The sequence below is a fragment of the Penicillium canescens genome, assembly GCF_028828765.1.
Source record: "Penicillium canescens strain IBT 15451 chromosome Unknown utg000009l_segment0_segment0, whole genome shotgun sequence".
Lineage (NCBI taxonomy): Eukaryota > Fungi > Ascomycota > Eurotiomycetes > Eurotiales > Aspergillaceae > Penicillium > Penicillium canescens.
The window spans coordinates 2,608,335-2,618,481 of record NW_026703971.1 but is presented as its reverse complement, the minus strand read 5'-3'; the positions used below and the strand labels follow the sequence as shown (position 1 = coordinate 2,618,481).

Below are 10,147 nucleotides of genomic sequence, written 5' to 3'. Positions count from 1 at the left end.
CTAGACATACATTCCATCCACAGGCCTCTCCTGGCCAAACTCCTTCGAAAATTTCTGATTCGATTCCGCGGCTAACTCCAGGTATTGATAGCTCACTTGGCTGGCATTCGCCTCGGCGAGAGCATGTGCAATTGCTGCGATGTTTTTGATCTAATCCATGTTAGTCATCAAGCGGGAAGTACACAGCAGCGCTCTGGAACCCACCTCTCGTCCATTGAGATCTAAAGACTCCAGTCGTCGGAGGTCGTGCTCCTCGATCATGGCAGGTCCTTGGACTGTACGTGCCCTGGTCAGAAAGGTTGACCAGAGACTCCTGCGAAATTCTCTGCTCAAGTCTTTATACTTGATGATTAAATGGATCCGACTAAGGATTGCATCATCAAACTGAATACCCCGATTCGAAGTCAGGAATAGGATCCCTCGATAATATTCCAGTTTTCGGAGAAACACGGTCACCAGGCGGTTGTGAGTGTCGTGGTACGATGTCCGCTGCTCCATGAACGCATCTGCCTCATCCAAGAGGAGCACGGCTTTGAAGTGTTTAGCGATCTTGAATACAGTTTCAAGTTGTTGCTCAAGCGCATTGGAATCTCCGTGGTCGACAACGAGCTCGCCTGCGGATATCTGGGAAAGTCAATGAGGCCACAATCAGCGCCACGGCTGGCACGTACCGAATAGAGAGGCCGCCTGAAATATTCCGAGGTTGCTTCAACCGTGAATGTCTTTCCGACACCGGGTGGGCCACTAGCACGGGTTAGGACGGATAGCACATAAACAATTTGCCGACATACTCCAGAAGGATGGTGAGTCCTTGACCTTTTCCATCAATTACGTCGTCAAAGGGTACTGTCGGTATCAGACCCAAGCGGGTTTTTGCCATTGATAAGAGGAGTGTCTTGTTCTCTGGCGGAATTTGCAGGCAGTCAAACGATTCAGGTGACCAGATCACGTCCCTAAGAGCACTAACTGCGCACTCCACTGGAATCACATTAGCCAGTCCCCAAACGTTATCAATCGTGTCACATACAGAACATTTTCTCCTTGAAGCTGAAACAAAAAACCGTTGGACAGGCGATTAACAAATCGGCTTCGCTCAGCGTTTGCGCTCCCACACCGTCCCCTCGCATTCTCTCCTTTTCTCGCTCACGGTCCTCCATGAAAATTGCTCCTACATCAAAGACGGCAATGCCGTCTTTTTCTTTCACCCCTATGTCGCGGAGAGACGGTCGGGAGTAGTTTGGCTGCATTTCATGGAAAAATGCGGCGTCTACTGCGACTCGACCGTTGACCTTGACTTTGATAGCTTTGCCCTTGTTCATGAAAAAGGCACTGCCTTTACAGTGCCGAATGTGCGAGCCGGCCAAATCCCGAAACTTTTGGCCTCTCTCGACCAAGTCTTTCCAAACTTGTTGGTGCCTTGGATGGTGGCAGAGAGGGAAGGCCTCAAGGGTTTCGATCGGCTTTGACCCCCGGAACTTTGGCACACGCAGAAAGATTCCGGCCTCGCCGAACTTGACTCCGTCATAATCAAGGAATCGGCATTCGAGATTCCACCACGTCTCGTCATTTTGGGTTATGTCTTCCCCCGTGTCGAATATGACACATCGCGGCTCTTTTGTACCAAAGCACGTGGTATAAACATGACAACCGGGCTTGAAAAGCGCCCAAAGAAGGTCAAAAGTGATATGACCGTGCTGCAACATTGCCGAGAGACGCTGCGAGATAGCTGCATATGCTTGCTTGAGGTGGTCGATGAGCAGGCGGAGCTCCGCCTGCGCCGATTCGTGGTCGGAACTGTTGTCCGTGTTCTCCGTGCATCTGTCAAGCTCTGAGAGGAAATGAAAAAGGACGTTTTGCTCGATCTAAATCCACGTCAGCGTTGTCGTTGGAAATAAGACTCTGTCTCAATTACCGATGGCTTGTCCTCCATCAGGCTAATCGCTTTGATGTCGTGCAGCACCACACGCAGGATGTCACGTAGGCCTTCCGATTTGATGTCAATGTAGGGCGTCACCTCCTCAGAATTCCGTTCTAATCATGCAATTAGTATTGGTTAGGTCCCCTGCGCAAAGACATTACGTACCAACTCGTTCGCGGACAACAAATGCATATTCAGCGTATTCATCCAGACTACTGCTGGTCTCCACCGGGTCGCCGATCTTGTATTTACACGCTTCTTTGTCCCAGCTATATCGGCGTCAACTAGTTGCCAGAAAGGGGTGAGAAGGGGAGTTGGTGGCTCATACGTTTCCACAACCGTCTTGAATCGGGATGCCGATGCCCATTTCTCAAACGATTTGAAATCATCTGGAGTAGTACAGATGGGACGATTGAGATCAATTTCATCTGCCACCTGAACAACAACCTCTTCCTGTTCATTGTCGGCAAGGCCAGATTGAGCAGGATTAGTTGTCGCGAAGGTTCCAACTGAAGCACGTTCATCGCGGGTGAGTTTCACCAGCAACTGCTTCAGTCGAACCATGTCGGGGCCTGTTGGAGACTGGTCCTTGGAGATGGGCGTGTTTGGAGGCTCTTGGTTGGTAAGATCGAGTAGCGCCTTTTCAAGAAATATACTGAAGAGGTGCTTTAGATCGTCCAAGGTAGCTGGAGGCATGGTCGACTCCTTCGTTGGGCTATCGGGCGGCGTCAAGCCTTGGTGGCAGGGAGAAGAAGTTTTCAATGCCATGTTGAGCAATTTGAACAACTAAGAAATATCGGTGCAGTATGGGAAGCTGGTATGAAATGGTCCAATGGATGCCAATGATGGAAGGGAAAGGTCGACAAGAGCCCAAGGAAGTGCTCCTTCTTATATGTTCGTTACATTCTGTGGCTTTTCTTGATATAGACCTGCACACTAGACAGTTGGGCTATGGGATTCATGGTTGTGGTTTCGAGTGTGATGCGCGGCAGTATAGCTGGAACATGGTGGATTGCACTGGTTCCTAAGTTTGCTCATTAAGAGGGCTCATCGGCCCACTCTCTACACTATTTTAACTCAGATCCTATCAAGGGTTTTCGAGGTTCCGTCTGCGAGAAATTTGATTCGCCCTGCGGTGCGTGCAAATAAAAATCATTATTTCGCATGCATTCTCCCTTATTCGCATACGTTCGCATGATGTTTTAGTGCACGGGCCCCGTCTTTTCAGAAACGCCTTGGCGGGGACGCTCGGGTAGTTGAGAGTCATCTACGGAGCGCCGAGAATTGATTGGCAATACATGCATCAGCTTATTTGTCGCACGAAAGTGGAGACCAATGTCCGATATTTTAAATCCTGGAAGCCTGGGGTAAGGTGCCTCGCCAGAAGCCATTGTGGCGTCTTCCCTCGGCATGGCAGCGAAATATTGTGGTACAGTCCAGGAAAATTTATCCACCAAATCAGAAACGCAACAAGTTGGCGAACCTGATGTGTCCATCTCGTCTGATGTAACGTGGGGGCCGTTTCGCATGCGACCTCATACGTTCTTCTTTGGTCGCATGCAGTTGCATGTGTTCTCTTGCATTTATCTGCGGTCGCATTCCCTCACATGCTAGTATTTGTGGTTCTTCGTTCGTGTCTTTCTCGCAGCAAGCAGCCCTCTGAACGGTTGCTGGAATAATCATGGAAGTTTGCATAACAGAAATCTCGCGAACTGAGGCTCAGTTCGATGAAGAGGAGGCGTGCGAGTTGAACGACGAACAGCGCGATTCAACCAGGCTGTGCTGTGCTCTATTTCATACTACGAGCGAGTCTCTATCAACTTCTCAACAATATCGAAGAGTTCGAGCTCGTAATTTTCTCAAGGATGCCTACATAAGAATGGGAGCCGAAGTCCTTCTGCTATGCATGTTGACTTGGTCTATCACGAAACTTTCAACATTTGAATCAAAAGAAATTCTACCGGTACTACGGCAGTGGTGGAAGAGCATTCTCACGAAGAATGGTCTTAAATGTGCAGCAAATAAATTTTGCAATGAAAACAATATCAATGAATTAATGAAGCAAACGCCAACATATGATGGGAGTATGTGTCTTCCTGCCTCATTTCCTCTCTAAGGGCTAACAAAGATTCAGCGTCCGCTAACAGAAAACGTACGCGCCTCTTAAAGCCTGCGGCTGATGGCACTGATCAAAGCCAAATACAACCTGCACGTAAGTGCCTAAAGTTGATTTCTTGGCTGATATTTGGTCTAACGGAAGCAGAGGAAGGATCACAGTCTCAGGGACCAGTAAATCTGAAGATCGATGGCATACCAGAGTTACAAATATCCCTCTTATCAGACCAGCGTCCACAATCTGTCTTCGATCTCCAAGTTGTGCAACTCATGGCTTTCCTCCGACAGTATCATCCAGAATCTTCCAGTTCAGAACAGCTTGCAAGCATTCTCAGCTTGCTCAATGGTTATCAATCCATCTGCCCATACATACAACTAGTTTACCCATGGTACGGCGCCCTTCCTTCCATCGACATCAAGATTGATTCCAAAATCGGGTGGAGTGCAAGAGTGCAGCTGTCTCACAGGCTTGCGGACGCGCTGATAGAATACATCCGGAATATCATGGCTGGCGACGTCGGAAACGTAGGACATAGGGATTCCCAACAAAGCTGAGCCGTTCTCCAGGTTTGGCAGCAACAAGAACTGTCCCAGTTATCCGGCTTGTTAAAGTGTATTTCGACGGGTCGCCGTTGACTCTCACAACCCCTCCGGGCGGTTGGTTTTGTAGAAGGGCTGCGCGCACGTGAGGGTCGGACTCGAAGCCGTTCACTGTGTCCCAATTTTGGTCCAAAATAAGGTCTTCGCCAGCCTGCATACATTCAGAAAGAGGGCATTGAATAGGAATAGATCGCTCATACAATCAGATTTGCCTTTTGCACCAGTTTTTCTCGATCTTCCCAGATGTCATCGACTGGAATTCCAGAATCTTCGATTTCAGCCATATTAGGCACGGCTTCATCAGCCTGGGGGTCCAGAGGTTTCCTTAGGCGCGGGCGTCGGTAGTTCGTTTCAGGAAAGCAACGTCTGAGAGTATTTATCGTAGAATAGCTCGTTATACAGTCTGCGAAGGGGTGTGGTGGGCAGGCCACTCTGTTTCGGCCTAATCGGGAAAATTCGGGGTCTCTGTCAAAGGCGGGTGCGTATGGAGGGACGTAAGGATTCGATCTCGACTTCTCAGCGGCCTAGAATTATAATTTTGTGAATCAACGGTCAAGTCTAAGCAGGAATAGGGCAATATACTTAAGAAAAAGTTTCCTCTTGGTTAAGAAGATACACGTTACTGAAGAGGGGCAAAGTGGCATTCATAGGTGGAGTACAGGCCGTCTGACTCCCAGTCCCTGACTAATCACGGAAGAAATTGTTGGTTAACATTGCAAACCGACCAGCTAGTTGAGCTCCCCATGACCTTTTGGGCACCAACATCTATGCCTAAAATATTCTTTACCATCCAGTGGATAAGTGACCTATGTCTGTCTTGAATATTCACTTAGTCCTTGTTACCTAACACCCATATTAACTGACACCCAAGCAGGGACTGCATGATTTGCTGGACCTGAGGTTTCAATATTATGACGTAACGTATTTCACCACCGAGTGGATCACACCACCGAGTGGATCACACCACCGAGTGGATCAGCGACGCGAAAACGCGTCATTTTATTAGACCTTCCTTCTTCAACCACCCACTATGCCACCAATTCGTACTCAATCCTCTCGAAATTTAGTAGAGCAGGAGGGTAGGATCTTATTAGCTATTCAGGCTATTAAAAATCAAGAAATCACCTCTATACGCGAAGCATCACGTCATTTTGAAGTACCATTCTCTTCTTTACGGAACCGCCTTAACGGCCTCACAAATCGCTCCGAAACTCGCGCTAATGGCCATAAATTGACCGAAATTGAAGAAGAAACGCTTCTAAAATGGATACTCTCAATGGATTCTCGTGGATCAGCCCCTCGGCCGTCTGCTGTACGAGCAATGGCCAATATTTTACTAGCGTCGCGTGGATCTACCCCGGTTACTTCGGTCGGCGAAAATTGGGTTACAAAATTCGTGAAAAGGCATTCAATCCTATCATCTCGGTTCTCAAAAGGGTACAATTTCGCGCGTGCGCAATGCGAAGACCCGAAGGCTATTAGAGATTGGTTTTCTCTTGTCCAAAACACGATCCTTTCCTACGGTATCGATCCCGATGATATCTATAACTTCGACGAGACTGGTTTTGCAATGGGCTTAATTGCGACCGCGAAGGTTATTACGAGAAGGGAATACTACGGTCGCCGAGTACTTTTACAGCCCGGAAATCGCGCGTGGGTGACTACAATTGAGTGTATAAATGCTTCGGGGTGGGCGCTTCCTCCGTGCGTGATCTTTAAGGGCAAAGTCTATATCGAATCTTGGTTCGACGGCCTCCCGGAGGATTGGCGCTTCGAGGTTAGTCCAAATGGATGGACTTCCGATGAAATTGGTCTTCGGTGGCTTGAAAAGCTCTTTATTCCGTCTACTTCTTCGCGTACGAAGGGGAAGTATAGACTTTTAATACTCGACGGCCACGAAGTCATTTAACCCCGAAATTCGACGAAATTTGCGAAAAAAAAGCCATATTATCGCAATTCGTATGCCTTCGCACTCGTCTCACCTTTTACAGCCTCTTGATATTGGCTGTTTTGCGGTTTTAAAGCACTCGTACGGTCAGCTTGTCGAATCGAAAATGCGTGTCGGAATCCACCATATTGATAAGCTAGACTTCCTCGAAGCCTATCCGTTCGCGCGAATTGAGGCATTTAAATCAGACAATATCAAGAATAGCTTCGCCACCGCCAGTTCAATGTCTTATAACCCCGATCGAGTGATCTCTAAGCTCGATATTCAACTTCCGACCCCTTGCCTAAGATGATTGGATCCTGGACGAGTCCGACTTCGTCATAGGATGCGACTGCATTTTTGCATAGTGTCGCAGATGCGTTCGTTTGCGGGATGGTACTCCGAGGGATTAGAGAGCTAGGCTCTGGCTACGTATACTTATATATGAATGAGTTTGAGTTTTCACGCTTCGGTTTATGTCATGTGAGCATCGCCACTGATATCTGGACTCGCCCCTCGGCTGGATGCGACTGTTTGTAACTTCCAATCGTTTAGTCAGTTTGCGTCTAGGGCGGTCGCTTGTCGGGGTGATGACGATAACGTCCAGTCTCACTCTCGGTGGCGAGTAGGCCTTCGTTGGGGGTCTTGTGTAGCTTTTTCCCCAAGGCAGATGATGATGGAAGGCACAGGGTTCCCAACCCGCATCTTCATTTGTTTCTGTCGGGACATATACTCCCGTCAGAATAAGCAAAGACAGGTTGTACGTAATCTTGCTAAGCAACGGCTCCCGCCGTATGGATTCAGGGGTACTGGGCCTTGACGTAGGAGGATCATCTATTTTACACGAATCAAATTGACTTTTGCTTTGGAAGCATAACCACTGTCCACTTAACTGTGTACACAGTACCTAGCTGGTGATACCAACAGTATGTGTCCAGAGTTATTCACCACTTCTTTTCTGCTTCCACTCTCTCATTATACAAGAACTTGTCTTAACAAGACTCAGCTTACCTTTCTGAAACAAAAATAAAAAATTTCTGTTGCCTTGCTTGATAGAATGGAAAAAGAGCCTACACATCATGATTTAAGACCTGGGTTTGATCCTGCGAGTTTGAATACCAGACTCACTATGTATTCAAAGCGGATTAGTATACTGGTGAGTAGAAGGTCTCCCTGCCAAGCGAGAATCACCCCTATCCGAGAAACGGAACCGACAAATTCATTTCTATGCACCACATATAACTAACCGCATAGCTATTTAAATATTAAAATTTTCTAATTACGTCTATTAGGACATTTTCTATAATTATGATCGAAACTTCCACACCCAGAGCACCTGCGTGGCGCTTTATCAGTGCCGGGAGGCGGGGCAGTTTGACCCCCGCTTGCTGGTAATTGACCATTTAACAAAGCTGGTGTTTGCAGATTCGGTACTTCCATCCCTTTAATCTCAAATGAAGAAATGTTGTCGACTGCGCAAGTATCGTAGGAAGTGTTGAGGTCCATAGCCTCTTTGTTGGTGATCGTGGAGGCTGTTGTCGGTAGCGGGTTCACGGTCGGTTCACTGGTGTGAGTCTCTGGTCGCGGCTCTTCACAATGCAACTTAAGTCTCTTATTATGCCCGGAAGTCATATCATTGGTGTTTTTGCGTTTCGGCGACTTTCTCATATTCTTGCTGCCTTCCGTTGGTCGCTTCTTTTTTTCTGTCTGGCGCTTCTTTTCCTCCTCCCTGATCTCATGCACTTGGACTAGGGTAAGAACCCGCCCGGTTGAGATAACACGCCTTCTCAGCTTCGTTCTCTCCTTTTTGGCAGTTATGACCTTGGTCAATCCTGCATTAGTCTCTTCGAGGATTGTAAACTCGGCGCTCTTGCGGACTACAGCTTTGTATACTTTGTTAGACAACCTCTGAGACGGGCTGTTCTGGTTGTCTCGGCTTCGAACGTACTCCTCCAACCGCCCGCAGTACTCGATCAGCTTTGCATAATCCCGTGGTGTTGGTACAGAGCTTGTAGAGCTCCCTGGCCGTGACGGAGGTGATGGGAGCGCAGGACGCTTAATCAGATCGCCGGCTGGTTCGGCGGGGTCAATGAGTTGCTGGAGAACCACTTCAGGGTCAGTCGGAACAATTCCAGCTTTCCGGTAGGCAGAGTGAATGGTTTCTGCTTTGAATGTCTTTTCGCGAGCCACTGAGTAGAACTGTAGAAAGCTATATTTGGAAACGCCATGCAAACCATATTGCGTGGCCTCATCAACCTCCACTCGGTAGTAATGGGCGAGTGGTGCAAAGCACCCCACATCGAGTGGTTGCAAGAGATGCGTGGTATGAGGCGGTAAACAGAGTGGTAAGATGTTGTAGTCATGGCAGAATCCCAGGAATTTGCTGGTGAGGTGACTGGAATTTCCATCCATGATGAGAAGCCGCGTGTGACCCCGGGCTGATTGAACGGTTGCTGGATGGAAAATGGTCCTCAACCACTCAAACCCAAGCTCATGGTCAGTGTATCCATTCGGACTAGTCGCGAAAGCAGTTCCATTCATGGATTGGCGCATTGTGACGGGGATCCAATTATCCCGATGCGTGTGAGCTTTCCAGATCACGAAGGGTGGAATAACCTCTCCACTGCTTCTAATACATTCGATAACCGTGACTGATTCTCGGTCACCGGCTTGTTTTATGTATTTGACACGAGAGCTGGAAGGAATCAGAACCCGCGCCTTCTCTGATATTCCCAGAATACACCCCTTTTCATCCATATTATAGATGTTGCTGTCAAGGATCCGGTATTCCTCCTTCACAGACTTGAGCAAGTTGAACCACCCTTCCATGGATTCCCGAGTAACACTGTTCCAGCGCTCCTTATCCAGTCTTGCACCCATCACACTTTTGATTTCCGGGTGTCTTTTTGTGAACTTTGTCACCCAATTCTTGCCTAACGGTAGCAAATCAGCGCCCGTTCTGGTTCGACGGATGTGTTCCGCCATCCCTCGAACTCGGGACGGCCGAGCAGAAACACCGAGACGATGGAGCTGAAAAATCCATTCAATGAGAACCTTCTCCTCTTCGGCAAGTAAGGCAAGTTGATTTTTTGACTTGTGAGCGTTGGATGGCCTCCCAGCTGCCCGATGATAGACTGTTGAGACTGGAACCTCGAGGGCCAGGGCTGCGGATCTTAACGACACAAAATGCCCCAACCCGAACGATTCGATGGCTCGATGAGCACGAGTTTCTGGTGATGGAGTCTCCATTATTCTCCTACATACATTAATTTTCCTAAATCTACCGTGGTTTTGTTGGAAATTTTGAAGAAAAGGGGCCAATCAATAGGGGAAAATTAAGTTTCTCAGATGGGGGTGATTCTCGCTTGGCAGGGAGACCTTCTAGGAACTGTTGATGATGATGATGATGATGATGTATTCATTTGCCCGATGTAGCTCGCTCTATATATATGCTGCTATGCGGGAGTGCTGTCAGGCCTGCCGACAGCTGGAAGGTGGTCGCCAGCCCACTGGGCGACTGTCAGGGAACTCGCCTTGCGAATTTCTGATCAATCGCCCTCGAATCGAAAGACGTAAACTAAACAAAA

The 10,147-nt window shown here is 48.2% G+C and overlaps 3 protein-coding genes across 3 annotated transcripts; all 3 read right to left on the bottom strand.

The window, feature by feature from the left end:
• Nucleotides 1-2,686, bottom strand: N7446_012093 (ATP-binding protein; the record flags this gene model as incomplete). The annotated part of the gene is made up of 8 exons (XM_058520835.1): nucleotides 1-150; nucleotides 205-624; nucleotides 672-744; nucleotides 792-978; nucleotides 1,028-1,862; nucleotides 1,913-2,031; nucleotides 2,084-2,187; nucleotides 2,247-2,686. The coding sequence occupies 8 exons, from the start codon at nucleotides 2,684-2,686 to the stop codon at nucleotides 1-3; spliced, it is 2,328 nt and encodes a 775-aa protein (XP_058367121.1).
• A 1,722-nt stretch (nucleotides 2,687-4,408) lies between these two features.
• Nucleotides 4,409-4,917, bottom strand: N7446_012092 (uncharacterized protein; the record flags this gene model as incomplete). The annotated part of the gene is made up of 3 exons (XM_058520834.1): nucleotides 4,409-4,618; nucleotides 4,677-4,784; nucleotides 4,834-4,917. 3 exons carry the CDS (start codon nucleotides 4,915-4,917, stop codon nucleotides 4,409-4,411), a joined length of 402 nt encoding a protein of 133 aa, XP_058367120.1.
• A 2,918-nt stretch (nucleotides 4,918-7,835) lies between these two features.
• N7446_012091 (Transposase) lies at nucleotides 7,836-9,809 on the bottom strand (the record flags this gene model as incomplete). Its single annotated transcript, XM_058520833.1, has 1 exon — nucleotides 7,836-9,809. One exon carries the CDS (start codon nucleotides 9,807-9,809, stop codon nucleotides 7,836-7,838), a length of 1,974 nt encoding a protein of 657 aa, XP_058367119.1.
• Nucleotides 9,810-10,147: the final 338 nt, after the last annotated feature.